Source organism: Drosophila miranda (genome assembly GCF_003369915.1).
Source record: "Drosophila miranda strain MSH22 chromosome Y unlocalized genomic scaffold, D.miranda_PacBio2.1 Contig_Y2_pilon, whole genome shotgun sequence".
Classification (NCBI taxonomy): Eukaryota; Metazoa; Arthropoda; class Insecta; order Diptera; family Drosophilidae; genus Drosophila; species Drosophila miranda.
This window is the reverse complement of record NW_022881614.1, coordinates 1,718,953-1,740,146: the sequence shown is the minus strand read 5'-3', so window position 1 is coordinate 1,740,146 and position 21,194 is coordinate 1,718,953. Positions and strand designations below refer to the sequence as shown.

General features: G+C 45.9%; 2 protein-coding genes and 1 pseudogene across 6 annotated transcripts in view; 1 reads left to right on the top strand and 2 right to left on the bottom strand.

Annotated features, from left to right (window-relative positions):
* Positions 1 to 1,176: 1,176 nt before the first annotated feature.
* Positions 1,177 to 2,142, bottom strand: LOC117192981 (annotated as a pseudogene).
* A 127-nt stretch (positions 2,143 to 2,269) lies between these two features.
* Positions 2,270 to 3,348, bottom strand: LOC117192980 (superoxide dismutase [Mn], mitochondrial). Of its 2 annotated transcripts, none has more exons than XM_033397706.1 (3): positions 3,272 to 3,348; positions 3,142 to 3,192; positions 2,270 to 2,997 (listed from the first exon to the last, which is right to left on the bottom strand). In XM_033397706.1, the coding sequence occupies exons 1-3, from the start codon at positions 3,331 to 3,333 to the stop codon at positions 2,376 to 2,378; spliced, it is 735 nt and encodes a 244-aa protein (XP_033253597.1). In that variant the 5' UTR covers positions 3,334 to 3,348; the 3' UTR covers positions 2,270 to 2,375. The 2 variants fall into 2 exon arrangements, with proteins under 2 accessions (XP_033253597.1, XP_033253598.1); XM_033397707.1 differs by having other exon boundaries at positions 2,270 to 2,994.
* Positions 3,349 to 3,397: 49 nt separating this feature from the next.
* Positions 3,398 to 21,194, top strand: part of LOC117192975 (kinesin-like protein unc-104) — a 67,403-nt gene continuing 49,606 nt past the window's right edge. For 2 of the 4 annotated variants that reach the window (XM_033397703.1, XM_033397700.1), the window contains exon 1: positions 3,400 to 3,777. The gene's annotated coding sequence lies outside the window, so the exon portion shown is untranslated. Of the gene's footprint in view, positions 3,778 to 21,194 lie in introns of all 4 variants that reach the window. The other 2 variants (XM_033397698.1, XM_033397701.1) reach the window with 2 other exon arrangements.

Here is a 21,194-nt window from a genome sequence, read left to right as displayed (position 1 = left end):
CGGCGACATCATCGAAGTGCCAGACATGCCAGAGACAGCTCCTCGAGGCCCAGAGACAAACGCAGACTACAGACTGCAGATAGAGACTAGTACATACATACATGATGCTCATGACGCTCCCCGTGCTGGTCGGGTCGGGGTCGGGGCATGTCACAATGGTGTGCCCACCCTCCCGATCTCTACTCTCCGCACATTGGGCATGTTGTGCTCATGTCCCTTTTTAATTTATGGCCTCACGAATTTGAATTTATTTATGTGTATTTAAGAAGGAAGCAGGCAGCAGGCAAATGAAGTGATGGATAAATCCACGTGAGAGACATGAGGTAACCAAATGGAAACAATTTACAAAATTGCAGCCAGTAGCCACTCCACCGCTCCAAAAAGATCCAACCGATGCGATCCCGCCCGCTGGCAAAGTGAGGCTCCAGCCTCAGCCTACACCTGGTTGCTCCTAATTTACCCATAAATTGGGAGCAAACATCAGGCTCTGGGTTGGGGGGCTTATTGAACTTTACACTTCAAATACGTTTCAAATACGAGCGAGATTTCCGCAGCTCTGATCGAATGGAATCGGGCTTTGATGCGTTTAGAAGGGCTAATGTCAGGCAGCAGCAGCACCAGCTGCAGATACTTCTTTTTCACCTCGAGCACGCGCTGTTGACTGGTTTGGTTGTACCCTTTAGGGGTACCATGGTTTCGAACCAATGCATGATTGGATAATGATAGCCTTAGTATCTGCAAGGGTATCCAAGCTGCGACCTTCAAATCTAGCCATCTTTTGGTGCTGCATCGTTTGCGGCGTGTAGATCCGTGATCAAAATCAAGTGAATTGCAGTGCACTGCAACAACAAAAGCGCCTCAAGTGCAGCTGAATGCTGAATGCAGAATGATGGAGCTGCAGCTTTTGACGATTTGGATTATGTTGAAGGTAAACGCTTTTGGAAACGCTTGCCTTTTGTTGCAAGTTCTGTCACCGCTGCACGCTGCACGTGTGTCAACTGGAAACTGCAAACTGGAAACCGAACACTCTAAGGAAGTTAAGGTTGCTGTTGCGTGCCACGCTGCGAGATGTGGCAATCCGCAGACATTTGTATGCGTCATTTGACTTAATAAATTCGCAATTAATATGCAACGCGAATTGTCATCAAAAAGCTAATGGCAATGATTAGGCTTTTACGAGTGCATAAGTGAACTGAGAATTGGGAAAGAACAGAGCTATGGGATTTGAAAAAACAATTATTATAAAATATAGCCGAACAAAAGGGTCTTAAATATGTATATCCCATATTCTTCGAGATTTAGAAGCACTTGGGATGCACGATGCTAGGTGGGTAGCTCCTCATACTCCGACCGGTTGATCCACATGTCTTGGAAGGTGCTGAGGGAGGCCAGCACCGAGCCACCCATCCAGACGGCGAACTGTCGGTGGGGACAGGCCTTGATCTGGTAGACCTCTTCGTCGGAACTGCACGAATTCTGCTGGAGTCTGTCGGATTGCTCCATCAATTCCCGATCGTAGTCCAGGGAAACGTAGCAGAGCTTCTCCTTTATTTATCCTTTATCTCCATATTGCGGCCACGCTCCGACAACAGCTTGCACAGATACTCGCTGAGATCCCGGCCAGCCAGATCCAGACGCATGCAGCCATGCGATACGGAGTACCCCTCGTAGATAGGCACCGTGTGGGTGACACCGTCGCCAGAGTCCAGGACCAGGCCAGTGGTACGTCCAGTGGCGTAGAGCGAAAGCACCGCCTGTATGGCCACGTACAGGGCCGGCACATCGAACCTCTCGAACACGATCTCCGCCATCTTCTCGCGATTCGCTCGCGGGTTGAGCGGGGCCTCTGTGAGCAGCAGGGGAGACTCCTCGGTCTTGACCTTCAGCAGGTCATACGTGTGCTTCCAGATCTTCTCCATGTCGTCCCAATTGGTGACCACGCCGTGCTCAATGGGATACTTCAGGGCTAGCATTCCCCGCTTGTTGATAGCCGCCTCACCAACGGAGTCCTGGAACTTACGAAACTTTAGATATTTTTGGAGAATTTTCTGTGCTTTTTTGTCGGTCAGATCGAGCTGGATTCGAGAGGGAACACAGACATGTTATGTGGTTATTGTGTTTGTCAATAGAAAGTTGAATGAATGGCAAAAGCATTGGACGGAAAACTCACAGCATACACAGCATCATTCAAATGTGGCGCCACACACGCGCGTCAGTGTTTGAAAATAGCAGTAGAGTGGTTTATGCGGCAGTTAAAGTTCCAGACAACTGATTTCTAATGATTACCAATTTATTTTTGCCGACATCTCAGACTACAGAGTGGGGATCTATGATCCGATGCTTAAATATTAACACACAGAACGTAAAGCAGCATCCTAGGTAGTCAGCTTCTTGGCCTCCTGGAAGCGGCACGAGATGTCGTCCCAGTCGGCGATGTCCCAGATGGCCTCCACATACGAGGGACGCACATTCTTGTACTGCAAGTAGTAGGCATGCTCCCACACATCGATGCCGAAGAGGGGCACAAGGCCGGTGCTGGCCTCGAGAGGATCCTGGTTGGGCAAGGCTGCCAGCTGCAGCTTGCCCGACTTCTTGTTATAGCCCAGCCAGCCCCACCCAGAACCCTGAACGGCAACAGTGAGGGCGCTGAGCTCCTTCTTGAATTCGTCGAAGCTCTTCCACTGCGACTCGATGGCCTTCTTGAGGTCGTCGCTGGGCGTGGACTTTTTGGGCGAGAGATTCTGCCAGAAGATGCTGTGGTTGATGTGCCCACCGCCGTTGAAGCGCAGGGCCGGGGCCAGCTGAATGATCTTCGAAGTGTTGTTCTTGGACGAGGCTTCCGCCAGCTGCTCCTCGGCCGCGTTCAGGTTGTTGACGTAGGTCTGGTGGTGCTTCTGGTGGTGCAGCTCCATGATCTCGCGGCAGATAATGGGCTCCAATGCGGCATAGTCGTATGCCAGCTTGGGCAGCGAATGCTTGCCGCGCACTGAAATGCTGCTGTGGGGGTACAACAATGTGCATTAGTAGATATTCAAAGTCATGGTCGCCATTATGTTGCTGCAATTGTTGTTTTGTTGCTTTTTATGTAACCGGACAGCGGTTGAGCCGGCATCGATTAATTGCATTAATTGCTGCACTTACCGCGCTGCCTGGGAGAGTTTGCGTGCTGTAAACATGACTGTGGCTTGCTTACTGCAAAATATAGATATTTATTTAGAACAGGGAATTATTTATTTTATTTAAGTAATTAAGCAAGAGAGAAAAACCTTACAGTTCTCTTGGTTCAATATCGATAAGACTGTTGATAAAATCGATATCGATAGCGCTGCTCATAAATGCGTTTCACAGCCAGAGTGCGTAATGTATTCGGGGTGTCACCTCTAAGCGCAATATCAGCTGTTACCCCGCTGCAGCAACCCAACAAACAAAACCAAATATTGGGGCGGAAAATTCACTTCTCACCCGTTTTCCTTGGCTGGAAAATGCCCCATCAAATGGCCACCAACCGCTGGCAGAGTCGTTTGTTGCGTGTTCTCGTAATGGCCATCGCCGACCTCAAATTCAATCAAAATAGAATTTAAATCAAAAACTAAGGAACGAAATCTACATGTTTTGGTGCTGAATCCCAATTAAACCTAAGAAAATCGTTCAAATTGAGTGCAATTAAGCAGGCATTAATTGTGATTGTGATTAAATAAGCAAGCAGAAATCAAAAGAAAGTGTTTCCCACATTCCAGGCGCCATAGGAAGAGCCGCCAAAGGAGTCTCCGTTTGAATGTAAGTATCTCCAAAAACTAATTCGATTTTGTGGTAAAACTCCACATCCCGTGCTGTATTCGGGTATTTCTGGGAAAAATCAATAGGCCAATTTCTTTCCTTCTCGAGAACTGCGCACGCATGTCCCGCAGGGTGGACCTGCCACCTGCCACTCCCACTGCTCGACGTCCGCCTGTTGCTGTCCAGCAGCTGTTGGTCCTCGCATCCGGCGTGGGCGTCCGGGCAGCTGCTGCTGCTGCCGCCCCATACTCCTCCACGTTGGCTAAAAATAAACCTCTTTTCTGTTATTTGCCAATTTCCTTGGCCCCAGCGAGCATATAGTGCAGCCAGTCATCAGGGCGGAACGGCGCAACATTTATGTTGCCTGCCGCCAGGTGCATGGCCTCCCTTCCGTCCCCCATGAATACTTTGATACGAGTGCGGCTGCCTTATCGTAGAGCAAATTTGACCGACAACGATTGACGTCAGGAATCGGAATTGGAAATTGAGTTAACAACACAGTCTATGGACATGGACTAACTGTATCCAAGGGCTGGGGTTGATGCGTTCGGGTAAGAGTCTTCAAATATTTGCTTAGTTCCCCAGAGTCCTCAAGTGGTGGTGCTTCTGCCGCTGGGAAACCTTTGACCTTTGTGAGGGAGAGGAGAGCACAGACAGCCGCCACTCAACCTTCACCTTAATGCGACGCAAAAAGTCATTGCATGAGCCTTGACTTGAACAGAACAATAGTTCTGGTTGGGCTGGATGCTTACGCGGACTCGTACTCCTCCAAAGTCGTGACCCTCACCAGCTCCAGGCGGACCACACTGGCCCACTCTGATTGCTAGATTAAGTGTGAAGTACGCTTATTGTTTGCTTTCATTGAAAAAGATGATAGCCGGAAGAGGAGGTCCCCCCGGCTTTCAGTCTTACTATCCTCAGTGTTAATGTGTGTGTGTGTGTGTAGGAAGCTGGGTTGCATACGGTACATAAACCGTCTACAGTTTGGTCGTCGCAACTAGAACTTGAACCAGTTGGACTGCGGAGTGGGTATCCTACGGTGCGCAAGTGAGGAACTGAAGACACGGCGACAGCCTCTGATGATTGCGATGGAAGATGAGTGACAGGCAGCTATGGTACTGTTTCTGATACTGATTTTTATTGAACAAATGCATCTCCTTATATAGCTAGCAGTGGTATTCTTATTCTATGGGAAGGAACGCACAGGCTCCTTGTGAGTGTATTTTTAGATTGGGTACACTTACTCTGTGCGGGGGTTATATTTCAGTGCATTTACTTAGGTACTTGACGGCAATAGAGAAGATAGTTTATTGCTTGATCCCTTTTGGTGGGTTCGAGTTTACAAGTGCTATTGTCTATTCTTAGTTGCTAATGTATTTTTCGTGTCGTCATATTCAGTTACATGGACAATTTTATTTATGAGTGTAGCGCCATTTGGATAATAATAATTGTTATTAGGATAGTATTTCATGAAGTCTAGTGTAAGTTAGGCTAGGGCAAAGCGGGAGCGCAATAAAAGCTCGCTCTCTCGCTCTTGGCGAATTCGCCCCGCTTTGCCACCGTAGGTAAGGTAGGCACAGAAGAAATTGTTTTAATATATGAAAAAAGTCGAGAAAAATCCATGAAATCGAACGCACGCACTCCTTTTTTTTCGTCGTATTAAAATACAAAATTGCAGTCACCCAAGTTGTTTTGGTATCGTTATTTAGAAAAACTATTCTAAAATTTCATGGCGCCCCCGGGTGGACTTGCAATTTAAACGTATTAATTCAAGTGGAAGGCAAAAGTGACAGTGACACAGTGGAGAAAAGATAAATAGCCAAAATCTATTATACCTACATGTACATGCATATGTGCTGCAGCTAAATTGCCAAATTGACCGCGACGTGTGTGCAATAATTCAACAAACAAAACTAAAAATCACCGCGTCGGTCGTGCAATACCCTGTCTGCAGCTATATACAAAAGGAGATACACATATACCATCTACCCAAGAAGATCCAAGTGGAGCATCCAGTATAAGAAGAGGAGAGTACAGCACCTGGAATTTCCAATCTTCTCAAGAGGTATTTGTGCAAAAAATTGAAAGCTCGAGTGAAGACGAAAAGATTAAAAAACTCGCAATTATTGTCTTGTGCTGAAACAATTGCACCTCGCTTTCAATTCTTGGCACATACGTATGACATAGTAGAGCTAGATTGAATGCTGTAGTTAGAGTTGAGCATATATATATTAATACATAATACATATGTACATCTAACCCTCTTGGACGCAATAACTACACATAACTCATTTTAACTGCAATCGCTGTCACCACTTTCCCCTTTCTCGTTTTCGTTGTGTCAAATATATGTATAGTTGGGTCGTTGGCCAAGCACGCATACCAATACGCAGCTGCAGCGGTGAATTTTTTCGTCTCGCTTTCGCTCTTCACCGTTGCTTATCGTTGTTCTTTTGTTTGGCGCGCTTGATCCAAACCAAACACCAAGTGACGCGCTACCCTGTTTTCGTCGGGTATATTCGTTTGGTGCAGTAGGATCCAACTATCAATTAAGACAAAGTCGTGCCTCGCAAATCAATTTAGCGTCGATCGTTGTCGGGGCATACGTATACACAACATCCATTCTTCAGAACTGCAGCGGTGAAATTTTTCGTTTTCGCTTGTCACCAGTGCAGTTCGTTGCTATTCTTGTGTGGTTTTCGTGTACGCGCCAGCCAAGCGACGCTCTACCCTAAATTGTTCGGGTATATTGGTTTTTCACCTCGTGTGGGTACAATTACCCATTATTTCATTGAGTGCCTCGGCATTAAATACGATTATTAGAAACGATCTTTCGCCTTCAGTTGCTTGTATTGAGAATCAATATGACCTCAAAAGCCAACAATATTGCCCTTGAAGAGCTGAAGAAAAAGCGCAGTTGCCGTGTCAAAGGCATTTGTTTATTAGCGGACCGCTTAGAAGCGGGGGATATTCCGCTGGTATTGACGGAGCTCGAGTGCAGACTCGAAACCCTGATGCGTAGCATTGACACGGCACGCGAACTTCAAGAGAAGATTGAAGATATAGACATTGACGATGAATTTGGAGTCGAGTTGGAAGAACTCTCAATTGTCACAAAGGCAAAATTAATGTCTCTCATTGGCGCATTAAAGACAGCTGATGAGACAATACCGGCAGTACCAGCTTATGGTGGCCCAACTCGTGCTCGCCTTCCGAAGTTAGCTCTGCCGCAGTTTAGCGGCAACTTTTCGGACTTTAAAAACTTCATAGGTTTATTTGAGACTCTACTTCACAATTACCAAAGCATTCCAATTATCGAAAAGTTCAACCATTTGCTTTCGTGTCTCTCCGGTGAAGCGTTGGGAACAGTTAGGGCTTTCCAAGTAACCGAGACCAACTACGAGAAAGCAATGGCTAGCTTAAAACGGGTCTACGATAATGATTGTCTGATCTTTAAAAGTCACATTGATGCCCTATTTAGTCTTCCCAAAATGACCCAGCAATCAGCATCGTCCTTAAGAAACCTTATCGATACCGCCTCATCCATATATGGTTCGTTGTTGTCGATAGGCGATGATAAAAAGATCTCGAATGCGATGATTATTCATCTCGTCTTGAGTAGAGTCGATCAGGTGACCAAAGAGAAATGGGAAGAACAGCTCGATTATGACAAACTGCCACTTTGGACGGACTGTGAAAAGTTGCTTAATAGCAGACATCAGCATCTTCCGGCCGAAAATTCGGACAAACCAAAGCAGGAGCAGAAAGCTGTGCCAAGCAAGCCGCATAATCGGAGCTCATTCGCGTGTTCCACCGCGAATACCAAAAACCAACAATGCAGCTACTGCAATGCGAAAGGCCATTTGTTGACAGATTGCAGTCCATTTGGTCGGCTGGCAGTAATGCAAAGTCTAGCGTTACCATCACCCCCAGAGAATTCTTCTCCTCCTCCCAATCAGAATCAACCTTCCACTTCGCATGCTCTCCATGCGACAGCTATGGATAGAGTTATTCTGGCTACGTCGATCGTAAGCGTCCGAACAACTAATGGTGAACATGTTTTGGCCCGAGCTCTGCTTGACTCGGGGTCTCAAACCAATTTTATAACTGAGGACTTAGCACAGCGCTTACAGATCCGTAGGGAGGAGTCGTGTATAAACTTGCTTGGTATTGGTGAATCCAATTCACAAGTCAAGAAAAAGATACACACGGTGGTGAAGTCGCGAATTACTGGTAGTGAGTTTTCGGTTGATTTCTGGATTCTAAAGTCCATTTCGGGGTATCATCCTGATCAGACACTTAACGTGAGTGACTGGAAAATCCCGAAGAACTTACCACTTGCAGACCCATATTTCTTCAAGCCACAGAAGATAGATATGTTGATAGGTGCAGAAACATTTTTCGAACTTTTATCTGTTGGTCAGATTCGACAAGGTCCTGACTATCCAACTCTGCAGAAAACGCTTCTCGGCTGGATTGTGTCGGGCTGATACACTCCAAAGGTGACTGCCACCCAAGAAGCTAGGAATTGTTTGAGTTGTCGAGAAGAGTCAGTGATCCACATCGACAATACATTACAAAAGTTTTGGTCACTGGAAGAATTGCCGTCTTCTAAAAAGTCTTTATCTCCTGAACACAAGTTATGTGAAAAGCATTATAGAAGGACTACTCAGGTCGTGCCTTCAGGTCGGTTTGAAGTAAGACTGCCGTTCAAATCAGATCCCAGTATCTTAGGCAACTCCTTTGAAGTGGCTAAACGGCGGTTTTTATCGCTTGAAAAAAGATTGTCTCGTGACCCCGAGTTGAAGAAAATGTACTTGGAGTTCATGGAAGAGTACCTCTCCTTGGGTCACATGTCTACCACAGACAACACAATCCCCAAAACTCCACATTATTTCATTCCACATCAGTGCGTGTTGAGGCCTCAAAGCACGTCGACCAAGCTCCGCGTCGTTTTCGATGCGTCTTGTAAAACGTCCTCTCAGGTGGCCTTGAACGACATATTGATGGTCGGTCCTACGATACAGGATGAGCTGTATTCGACATTGCTCCGATTCAGACTAGACAGGTACGCCTTGACAGCCGATGTCAAAAAGATGTATCGCCAAGTCTTGGTCGCTGATGCGGATAGACAATTCCAGCTCATAGTGTGGAGAAGAGACCCGTCTGAGTCCTTGAGAATATACCAGCTCAACACCGTAACATATGGGACTGGACCAGCCCCATTTTTGGCTATTCGGTGTTTGAAGAGGTTGAGTGAGTCTGCAAAACTCTCACTCCCTAAAGCTGCTGAAGTTATTGACTCCGACTTCTATGTCGATGACATGTTGACTGGTGCTGGTTGCGTAGAGGAGTTAAAGACAATTAAGTCTGATGTGGCTCAGGTTCTTCAAACCGCTGGGTTTGAATTGACTAAATGGTTTTCGAACTCACCTGAGGTCCCCGCATCCGAGAGCACAGTTAAACCGATAACGATCTCGGACTCAGAGTCAACTAAGGCGTTAGGAATATCGTGGCTACCACACGAAGACGTCTTTAAGTTCCAAATTGACACGTCAGTTATGGGTCTCCGAGCGACAAAACGGAACATATTATCGGTGACATCAAAGCTGTTTGACCCTCTTGGCTTGTTAAGTCCTTTAGTAATTAAGGGAAAGATCCTACTGCAGGAGCTTTGGCTCAACAAGCTAGATTGGGATGAGTCAATTCCAATGAACTTGGAAACAGCATGGAACTTATTAAAAGAATCCTTGGGTCAGTTGGAGAAGATTACCATACCTCGATTTGTGCATACTGATCCCATGTCACCGATTCAAGTACATGCCTTTGCCGACGCATCCATGAGAGCTTATGGAGCCTGCGTCTATATCCGTAGAAAGACTGCAGAAGGTTTCAAGGTCTCCTTGTTGACTGCAAAGTCGAAAGTAGCGCCACTCAAGACGAAAACGCTCCCAAGGCTTGAGTTATGTGCCGCTCACCTTCTAGCAGACCTTTGTCACCGAATCAAATCACTGCTCAAGGTTCCAATTGATAAAATGATATTCTGGTCAGATTCAGAAGTTACTCTTCATTGGATCAGATCCCACCCTTCGTCGTTGTCAACATTCGTTGCGAACCGAGTAGCGGAGATTCAAGAGTGGTCAAGTGAAGCTACGTGGCGGCATGTGCCAACAAAACAGAACCCAGCAGACATAGTTTCGAGAGGTTGTGACGTAGAGGAAATCGTGCAGTCGATCTGTTTTGGTTGACCAGAGTTCTTAAAGTTTGAAGAAGAGAGCTGGCCCAGAAATCCACACTTCGAGCTTTCCGAAGAAGAGATACAGATGGAAAGTCGGAAGAAATCGGTCGGACTGACCGTCGCGGCCAAGCCAAATTACTTAGTGGATGTAATCGAGGGATACTCGTCACACCTCAAACTGCTAAGAGTGTTCGTTTTCGTGTTCCGCTTCATCCGAAAATGCAAAGACAAAAGTCTCAACTTTGGAAAAATTCCGTCATCCGTAGAATACGACGAGGCGTTTCTAAAAATAGTCGAAATAACACAGAAAAATGAGTCTCAAGAAGATATTGAAAGGGTTCGTAAAAGCACCAAGTTAGGCCCCAGTCTTCAGCGCTTGAATCCCTTCATCCATGAAGAGGCTGGGACATGGTGCTCTTTTTCGTTGTTGCGAGTTGGGGGGCGACTAGTTAACGCTCCTATGTCATATAATGCCAAGTTTCCTTTGTTATTGACAAAACGCTCGCAGTTTGTGCAGACATACGTTCGCTATCTGCATCAAACGAATTTTCATGCCGGCCCACGAGCACTCGTGAGTATCCTTAGACAGCGCATTTGGATAGTGAATGCTCAGGCGGTCTGCAGGGCGACAGTTAGGTCGTGTATTCGTTGCTTTAAATGCAAGCCGCTACTCCAGACCCAAATGATGGGCAACTTACCCGCAGACCGGCTCCGTGCTCTCCGCCCATTTTCAGTATGTGGCGTTGATTTTTGTGGCCCAGTCTATACGACTCTGAAAATTCGTGGAAGGCCCCCTTATAAGTCCTACATAGCGTTATTTGTCTGTTTTGCGTCCAAGGCGGTTCATTTAGAAATTGTCTCCGATTTGACGACTAATTCCTTCTTGTTGGCATTCCAAAGGTTCGTCGGTCGTCGAGGGTACCCGCAACGCGTGAACTGCGACAACGCGACAAATTTCGTCGGAGCAAGTCGCCACTTCAGCGAACTGCGGAGGAAGATAGAGGCGGAAGCGGACGCGATACGCGAATTTGCGTCAAGAAGCGGGTGCGAGTTTGCCTTCATACCGCCTCGAGCACCGCACATGGGCGGACTTTGGGAGGCCGGTGTGAAGTCTGCCAAGGGCCTACTCCTACGGGCAGTCGGAAGCGCTCTCCTCACCGCAGAGGAGCTGGAGACCGTGCTGGTCGGGATCGAGGCGGTACTCAACTCGCGCTCGCTAGGACCCCTAAGCCCAGACCCAAGCGACGGAGACGCGCTGACTCCCGGGCACCTGCTGACAGGCGGGCCGCTCATCGCAACCCCATCACCCAGGACCCCGGACCAGGAGGGTCTGAGCTGCTTAAAGCGATGGCGGCTTGTCTCGTCAGCCAGGCAAATGTTCTGGCAGCGATCGTCCCGGGAGTATGTGCTGGGATTGCAAATAAGATGCAAGTGGCACCAGGAGGAGCCAAACATAAAGGAAGGCGACCTCGTAATCGTCGCCGAGGACAACCTGCCCCCTCAACAGTGGCTCCTCGGAAGGGTGGTCGGAACAACCGCCGGGCAGGACGGAAGGGTCAGAGTGGTCGACCTAAGGACGAGCAGCGGAGCCACGTTCAGGAGGCCAATCCACAAATTGGCGCTTCTGCCAATAGTTTGAAGCCTTCCAGGCCTTCAACGGGGCCGGTGTAGCGCCATTTGGATAATAATAATTGTTATTAGGATAGTATTTCATGAAGTCTGGTGTAAGTTAGGCTAGGGCAAAGCGGGAGCGCAATAAAAGCTCGCTCTCTCGCTCTTGGCGAATTCGCCCCGCTTTGCCACCGTAGGTAAGGTAGGCAAAGAAGAAATTGTTTTAATATATGAAAAAGTCGAGAAAAATCCATGAAATCGAACGCACGCACTCCTTTTTTTTCGTCGTATTAAAATACAAAATTGCAGTCATCCAAGTTGTTTCGGTATCGTTATTTAGAAAAACTATTCTAAAATTTCAATGAGTATTTGTGTATGAGATTGAACTGTATAATCCTAATATTCATTAAATACATGTCTGTGGCTAAACATTCTCCCGGCCGTTGAACTGGTGTTCAACCATCGCTCAAGTCGACGGCAAACCGGCGTGCAGGGGGTATAGGGGGTGATGACATGGCTGGATCGGGATTTGATGGCCTTGGTTTCCATAGTTGATACTTCTCTCGGAAAATGAAGGCAATGATCAATAAAATTAATATTGCTAGGGTTGCGTAAGCAGCGAGTTGATGGTGCTGCACGGTGGTGAGATGGTGTGGCAGCTCGTGATGATTGATGGTTGATAGTTGCTGGCGTAGATCATCAAGTTCTTGAAGAAAGTCTGATGTCTGGTTCTTCAGTTGCCACATTGGTGGCGAGGGTGATGTCTCCGGTGTGCTCACGTCACCAAACCGAGTGTAAGTCGATTTTACTTCGCTGATTGTGGTGCTGAAGGTGCTGATGCTTACTTCAGTATTGCGAGCAGTGCAACCAGGGGACATGGAGAGTAGACCAGTTCCTTCCAGTGTTATGGTTGACGGAACTCCGTTGCATACTGCTTGAAGTTTAGTTATAGAATGCGTTGCGAAGATCCATTTATTTGGATGCTGAGTTTTTAGCCACACCGTATCAGCCTTTGTGTGTGTTACCTGACACAGTGTTTCTGTTTTATTGTTAAACAGTTGAAACTCACAGCAATTGTCCACATTGAAGATCGTCTTATGGTCAAAGCAGATGATCTCCTCGTTGTGTACTTTAAGACAACGTCGGAATTCCTCTTGGGTAGTGCCCATGAACTGGTCTCGATGGATGTTCACCGTTATTATGGTGGTTCTGAGGTCAAATAGACTCCAGCTTGTTGAATCCCAAAACGGAATTGGGATGATGCTGAAAACTTCGAGCTGAGCTGTTGAAACTAGCGGTAGCGTCAGCTTGAAGATGACGTGTTTTGCAGTCGGGGTTCCTTCGGCTCGCATGATTCTGTATAGTTGAATCACCTCCTTCGTTGTGACCGGCAGCATTTGATCTTGTGGCAAATGATCCCGTATCTGGTCTAGTTGGTCTATTAGTTGCTCGGGAGACACCAGCGTGGAGCTTATTCTCCGATGATGAATACCGATTAGGACATCAGATATGTCGGACTGCATTCGTTGGAGAGTTGTTATGAGCAGGGTTAATTGTGCTATTAGTCCTAAGTACGCTTGAGTCAGATGATCGCTGTGATATGACCCTTTTTCTCGGTTGATAGTAGCCATATGCTGTTCCAAAATTTTTAGGCGATTATCAGTTGTTATTTTGTCTTTTCTGACTACGTTTATTGTCGCGTCGACAATTGATGTTTGGTTTTGGAGCAGATGTAGTAGAAAGTCTTCATTGGTTTTCACTTTCTCAATTACTTGAGTCATCTCTTCTGCGTATTTTGCGTCGAGAACACCAAAAAGACTGCTTGCTACATTTCCTATGATGTCCAGCGGCGATCTGCGTTTTCGAGAGGTTTTCATTAAAACGCTTCCTGCTTGTAGCTCGTTATGCACATGTTGAAAGTGTTGAACTATGGAGTTACATGCCGGAACATTTTTTAATTCAGGGCACATGTATCGTAACTCTGAAATTCCAGCAGACATTAGTTGCATATCCTTCCAATATGTATAGAAGGACTACTCAGGTCGTGCCTTCAGGTCGGTTTGAAGTAAGACTGCCGTTCAAATCAGATCCCAGTATCTTAGGCAACTCCTTTGAAGTGGCTAAACGGTGGTTTTTATCGCTTGAAAAAAGATTGTCTCGTGACCCCGAGTTGAAGAAAATGTACTTGGAGTTCATGGAAGAGTACCTCTCCTTGGGTCACATGTCTACCACAGACAACACAATCCCCAAATCTCCACATTATTTCATTCCACATCAGTGTGTGTTGAGGCCTCAAAGCACGTCGACCAAGCTCCGCGTCGTTTTCGATGCGTCTTGTAAAACGTCCTCTCAGGTGGCCTTGAACGACATATTGATGGTCGGTCCTACGATACAGGATGAGCTGTATTCGACATTGCTCCGATTCAGACTAGACAGGTACGCCTTGACAGCCGATGTCAAAAAGATGAATCGCCAAGTCTTGGTCGCTGATGCGGATAGACAATTCCAGCTCATAGTGTGGAGAAGAGACCCGTCTGAGTCCTTGAGAATATACCAGCTCAACACCGTAACATATGGGACTGGAACAGCCCCATTTTTGGCTATTCGGTGTTTGAAGAGGTTGAGTGAGTCTGCAAAACTCTCACTCCCTAAAGCTGCTGAAGTTATTGACTCCGACTTCTATGTCGATGACATGTTGACTGGTGCTGGTTGCGTAGAGGAGTTAAAGACAATTAAGTCTGATGTGGCTCAGGTTCTTCAAACCGCTGGGTTTGAATTGACTAAATGGTTTTCGAACTCACCTGAGGTCACCGCATCCGAGAGCACAGTTAAACCGATAACGATCTCGGACTCAGAGTCAACTAAGGCGTTAGGAATATCGTGGCTACCACACGAAGACGTCTTTAAGTTCCAAATTGATACGTCAGTTATGGGTCTCCGAGCGACAAAACGGAACATATTATCGGTGACATCAAAGCTGTTTGACCCTCTTGGCTTGTTAAGTCCTTTAGTAATTAAGGGAAAGATCCTACTGCAGGAGCTTTGGCTCAACAAGCTAGATTGGGATGAGTCAATTCCAATGAACTTGGAAACAGCATGGAACTTATTAAAAGAATCCTTGGGTCAGTTGGAGAAGATTACCATACCTCGATTTGTGCATACTGATCCCATGTCACCGATTCAAGTACATGCCTTTGCCGACGCATCCATGAGAGCTTATGGAGCCTGCGTCTATATCCGTATATCACCTTCTAGCAGACCTTTGTCACCGAATCAAATCACTGCTCAAGGTTCCAATTGATAAAATGATATTCTGGTCAGATTCAGAAGTTACTCTTCATTGGATCAGATCCCACCCTTCGTCGTTGTCAACATTCGTTGCGAACCGAGTAGCGGAGATTCAAGAGTGGTCAAGTGAAGCTACGTGGCGGCATGTGCCAACAAAACAGAACCCAGCAGACATAGTTTCGAGAGGTTGTGACGTAGAGGAAATCGTGCAGTCGATCTGGTTTGGTTGACCAGAGTTCTTAAAGTTTGAAGAAGAGAGCTGTCGCGTCGACAATTGATGTTTGGTTTTGGAGCAGATGTAGTAGAAAGTCTTCATTGGTTTTCACTTTCTCAATTACTTGAGTCATCTCTTCTGCGTATTTTGCGTCGAGAACACCAAAAAGACTGCTTGCTACATTTCCTATGATGTCCAGCGGCGATCTGCGTTTTCGAGAGGTTTTCATTAAAACGCTTCCTGCCTGTAGCTCGTTATGCACATGTTGAAAGTGTTGAACTATGGAGTTACATGCCGGAACATTTTTTAATTCAGGGCACATGTATCGTAACTCTGAAATTCCAGCAGACATTAGTTGCATATCCTTCCAATATGGGTCCAAGTCATAGTATATGATCATGGTCCACTCAGACGTTGCTATTCTTGATGTTACAAGTTTCTCATAGAATAATCCAGGCTTGTTTGCGAATTGTGTCACATTTATTGACTGAGACAATGCTAATGGAAGCATGAGCAACAGCACCACTAATGTTGATGTTAATGTAGGTGACAATTTTGTTGTTCGCTGTGTGGGTGGCTCATTAATCTCCGTGGTGTCACTGATCACGTTGTGGGAACGTTTGATCTTCTGGAAAGAGCGGCGCTAGACGAGTGATCGGGCGCTTGTATACGCCAGATGCTGTCCTAACGTCAACCACTCGTACGTGGTTGTCCTGTCCAGGATATGTCTTAATGATGCGACCCATTGGCCACTTCATTACAGGAAGGTTGTCTTCCTTAACCAAAACTAATAATCCTTCAGGTACGTTTGGTGAAGCGGTCTTCCCTTTATGCCGAGCTTGCAATTCTTGGAGGTATTCTGTAGACCATTGTTTCCAGAATGAATGCTTTAGGCGCGATACCAATTCCCAGCGCTTGACCAATGTTCTTCCTTGATGATCAGTATTGACGTCAGGAGGCGTTGTCAATGGTTCACCAATCAAGAAGTGTCCTGGGGTGAGCGCTTTTGTATCAGTGGGATCATTTGACATTGGAGTGATGGGTCGAGAATTAAGAATTGCTTCAATTTCGATTATCACTGTGTAGTTCTTCAAATGTCAATGAGGCTGTGTTGGTGGTTGTTATCAACAGCTTTTTTGCTTATTTTACCGCCGCTTCCCAGAGGCCGCCAAACGATGGAGCCCTGGATGAATGAATTTAAAATCCACTTGTTTTTTGTTGCAATGATTCGTGATCAGTGAACTTTCCTTTGAGCTGAATATAGAGTCTTCTAATTCTTTAAGCTGGTTGTTTGCACCCACAAAGTTCGTTGCATTGTCGCAATGAATAGTTTGGCACCTCCCACGTCTGCTTAAGAATCGACGCAGGGCGGCCAAGAATGCATCTGTGGTCAGGTCGCTTACCAGCTCCAGGGGTACTGCCTTTGTGGAAAAGCAGCAGAACACGGCGATGTACGCCTTATCTGGTCTTTTGCCTCGGATCTTATGGTGGATCGAGATTGGTCCACAGTAGTCGACGCCTGCATTAAGAAACGGGCGTGCTTGTGTGACTCGTTGTGCTGGGAGATTGCATATTATCTGGTGCATCAGCTTTGGTCTAGCCTTGGTGCATCTAACACAGCTGTGGATGATGCTTCTAGCCATTGTCTTGTCATTGATAAGCCAATATTGTTGTCTTGCGATTGCCCTTAATGCTTGAGCACCACAATGCATGTTCTCCTCATGTAGCTCCCGCAAAATCATTTTGACGATTGGGTCATTGTAAGGCAGCAAAACTGGTTGTTTTGCGTTGTATGGAAGTAGAGCTTCTTCAAGTCTACCACCAACTCGGATGAGCTCATCGTCTCCTAGGAAGGGAGATAACGATATGATCGAGCTCTTTCTATCCACAGTCTTATAGCGTTGGAACTGTTTTAACTCTGCTGTAAACTCGACTTGTTGTATGGTTCGCAGGATTATAGTGCGGGCGTGAGTCAGTTCTTCTGCGCAGAGCGTCGTGGTGTTCGCTCTGTTGGTTTTGTAGCAGAAGCGTAACATATATGCCACAATGCGTTGCAGTTTGTGAAACGAGTTGCTATGTCTGCAAGTATATAATTCATCCCCAAGTGAGCTAGGTGTGATTGGCAAGCTTACATGTTTAGCTTTTCTCTCAAGATTGCTGGGTTCTATGTTGGGTGCCTTCGTCCAGTTGTCTCGAGATCCGTGCAGGAATAATGGTCCATATAACCACAGATTGTGATCTGCCAGTCTGCTTGCTGCGATTCCTCTCGACAGGACATCGGCTGCGTTGTTGGCCGATGACACGTGACGCCATTGTGACTGGTTTGTTAATGCCTGGATTTTGGCTATTCGATGTGCCACAAAGGTATGGTATGTTGATGACGATGCGTTTATCCAGGATAACACAACGGTGGAATCACTCCGAAACCATCCTGAAACCGTGTTAATGTCCATGTGCAGATCCTGTCGGACTCGGTTTGTGAGCTCGGCACCGAGGACTGCAGCACAAAGTTCTAACCGTGTTAGCGATTGTTTGGCTGTCGGCGCCACACGTGATTTCGAACAGAGGAGTCTTACTGACACTTGGTTGTTTTTGTATGTAGCGCGTACATATACTGCTGCGCCATATGCTCGGTCTGGTGGATCTACAAATGTATGGAGTTCTTGGGTAACTGGAATTTTACCATCGTAGATATGCCGGGGAATTTGCATTTTGTTCAATGTTTGTAAGTCGTCCCGGTATTCTTTCCATTCGATTTGGTGTTGTAATGGTAATTCGTCATCCCAATCCAGTTTGAGCTCCCAAAGTTGTTGCATGAAGATTTTTGCCTTTACTACCACCGGTGCAAAGAGTCCAAGATGGGAACGCAAAGATGGGTCAAAGATTTGGGCCAGTTCGGAACATACCACCCGTTTGGTGATGCGTGTAGCCTGGCTTTTCTGTGTTCGTCCACACAATGTATCCTTCTTCGGCATCCAGATGAGACCCAGAGTTTTCACGCTGTAGTGCTCTAGTGTCTCTCCTAGTTTTACATCGGTTACAATATCCTCTTTGGGAATTCCTTGGAGAAGTTGCTCATTGTTGGAGCACCACTTGCGCAATTTGAATCCGGACGGTAGCAATATCTTATTTAGTTCTTGTCGAACATGAATTGCCTCTGGAATCGTGTTTGCTCCAGTTAGACAGTCGACAACATAGAAATCGGTTTTTAATGTTGTGGTAGTCTGTCTTTGTATTGTATTGCCAAATGATCCAGACATTTCGTTGCTAGGAACGGAGCAAATGTTGTCCCATATGTTACTGTTTTCAGGCGATAGTAACTGATCTCTTCGGATGGATTGTTTCTCCAGACTATCCTCTGATGGAATTGATCCTCCGGATTCATCCACACTTGCCGGTACATCTTTTCTATGTCCGCTGTGAATACGTACTTATGAATTCGAAATCGTAACAGAATGGACATAAGATCGCTCTGAACGGTGGTTCCAGCCTGCAGAATGTCGTTCAAAGATTTCCCGCTTGTTGATTTGCATGAGGCATCGAATACTACCCGAAGCTTTGTGGTGGTGCTCTCAGGTTTGAGTACACAATGATGTGGAATGAAGTAGTGCCTTTTGGGAACTTTTGATGCTGGCACAATCTTCATATGTCCTAGTCCTTCATACTCTTCCATGAAGTCCACATAACTCTTCCAAGTTTCTGTTGAGCTACGCCCCTCCAACGCTAGGAATCTTTTTGTTGCGGTTTCCACTTCTGTAGCTGCGCCTGATGCTGTTTCCAAATGTAGCATCGTGTTGTGCTTCTTGTCACACTTGAAGCAGTTTCGACCAGGGCATGCGTTTGTTTTGTGATTTGTTCTAAAACAATTAACGCACATTTTTTGTTTTTGTACCCAATTTAGTCGTTCTGATGGAGAAAATTCTTCGCATCCGTAGAGCCAATGGCTTGCTTTTTTGCAGAATGTGCATAAGGGTGCTCGCGTTCTCCCTGTGTTTGCTGATGCACATGTCGTGCCTTTTGGCTCTCTCCTTGATGCTGGTTACTTCTTACTGGTTCCTAGAACCCGAATTCTTTGCTCCAAGAACTGAAGCATCGTATCCAGCGCCTGAATGTTCTTTGAGCTTCCCAATGATTGCTCATACAAGGCCTTATTTGTTACATCCAGTTTGTTTCTGATAATGGCAATCAATATCGGATCCCATGTAGATATATTGATGCCCAATCCCTTTAGTGATGCAAGGGATTCTATGGTTGTTATATACAACTCTTTTAATGACTTGGGATCGTCATTAATTGTTTGGTGATTGAGGAAGCGGTTCAGTACCGTGTTCGAAACATATCTGGGATTGTTGTATGCGTCAACTAGTATTTCCCAAGCGGCTTCATAATTTTCTTCCTTTAGATCGATATGTCGAATCAATCATTCTGCCTCGCCGGTAACGGTGGTTTTAAGATACCACATCTTTATCACCGTAGGCATGTTGGTCTCATGCACCATGCATGAGAACAGATCGAAGAACTGGGTCCATTTTAATAGATCCCCATCAAACTTTGGGATGCTGATGCGTGGAAGATGCACGTTATCCGTGTTTGGTGTGGCTGATTTTGTCAATGCTCTTTGGACCTTACTTTCCAGTGTTAGGTAGGATTCCATGTCATATCCTCCTTCCACTGGGTCCTCGAATTCCCCATGAATTGTGAAGTGGACTTCCTGCGCTTGAGCCCATAGTGATTTTATCAAATCACTTGATGTGCCTCCTTCCGCCTCTGAAAGTTGTTTCAGATTGCGTTTAACGGACTCTACTATGGCCTTTTGTCGGCGACATAGTGAAAGCAGTTTGCTGTAATCCTTCGAGTGTTGCTGGATCAGACCGCTTTCTTTGGGATCTACTGGAGGATTCTCATGCTTTTCTTTAAAGATGATTTGACGTTCCCCACGAGCACTAGACGTCTGTGATAGCTTATCCATGCATTCGGTAAAGATCGTAATGTGTTGCTTACATGTTGTACGTAAGTCTTCACGGAATTTTACGTATTCATCCGTTTTGTCTGTATCGCGAAGTTTGGAGTCGTTTTTGCTGAAGCGATTCCACGCATTTTCGAGTGCTAATATTTTGGCTTGAAAATAAGAGGCCGTTTGCTTTCGTTCTTGGGAATCTTTTTTAAAGTTCCGAATGCACCTCGATATTTCCTCACCAATCTCTTGCTGCACATCCATTGCCATTGTAGCGGCAGCTTCTGCCTCCATATGTGTATCCATTCTATCTGTTTGTACTTATTACTTTTGACCCGTTGGGAGTGTTTTATTTGCTTTGCAGCTGGATACGCTCCGAATCGCAACCGTTGTTGGTCAGAAAGGTAATAGTACAGGTGATGTGTTGGATGGAGGGATTTGTGCTGTTTCCAATTTATGGAACGCACGTAACAACAAAAATTGATTACCTTGGTGGTAATCGAATTCTATAGCTGTTTTTCTGTTGGCTGATAACCTGAATATGTCCGATTTGCCAAAGTGATACTTATTGGTAGGAGATGCTACCGTAAGTGTATGGCCTGATGCCAAATTTTTATTGAAGATGTCCTGTTGACTGCTTCAATCGAATCCTTTCACTGTAGCTTGTTAGACAGTTTGAAAGGATGACCAAGGTCGGGGTCACCAAATGTTAATGTGTGTGTGTGTGTGTAGGAAGCTGGATTGCATACGGTACATAAACCCTCTACAGTTTGGTCGTCGCAACTAGAACTTGAACCAGTTGGACTGCGGAGTGGGTATCCTACGGTGCGCAAGTGAGGATCTGAAGACACGGCGACAGCCTCTGATGATTGCGATGGAAGATGAGTGACAGGCAGCTATGGTACTGTTTCTAATACTGATTTTTATTGAAAAAATGCATCTCCTTATATAGCTAGCAGTGGTATTCTTATTCTATGGGAAGGAACGATCAGGCTCCTTGTGAGTGTATTTTTAGATTGGGTACACTTACTCTGTGCGGGGGTTATATTTCAGTGCATTTACTTAGGTACTTGGCGGCAATAAAGTAGATAGTTTATTGCTTGATCCCTTTT

What these genes read in the sequence shown, in the direction of transcription:
- LOC117192980 (XM_033397706.1), bottom strand. Translation starts at nt 3,333, where the DNA reads ATGAGCAGCGCTATCGATATCGATTTTATCAACAGTCTTATCGATATT. An exon ending in GATATTGAACCAAGAGAACT is followed by an intron (nt 3,193 to 3,271) that starts GTAAGGTTTTTC and finishes TATATTTTGCAG; the next exon opens with TAAGCAAGCCACAGTCATGT. An exon ending in AAACTCTCCCAGGCAGCGCG is followed by an intron (nt 2,998 to 3,141) that starts GTAAGTGCAGCA and finishes GTACCCCCACAG; the next exon opens with CAGCATTTCAGTGCGCGGCA.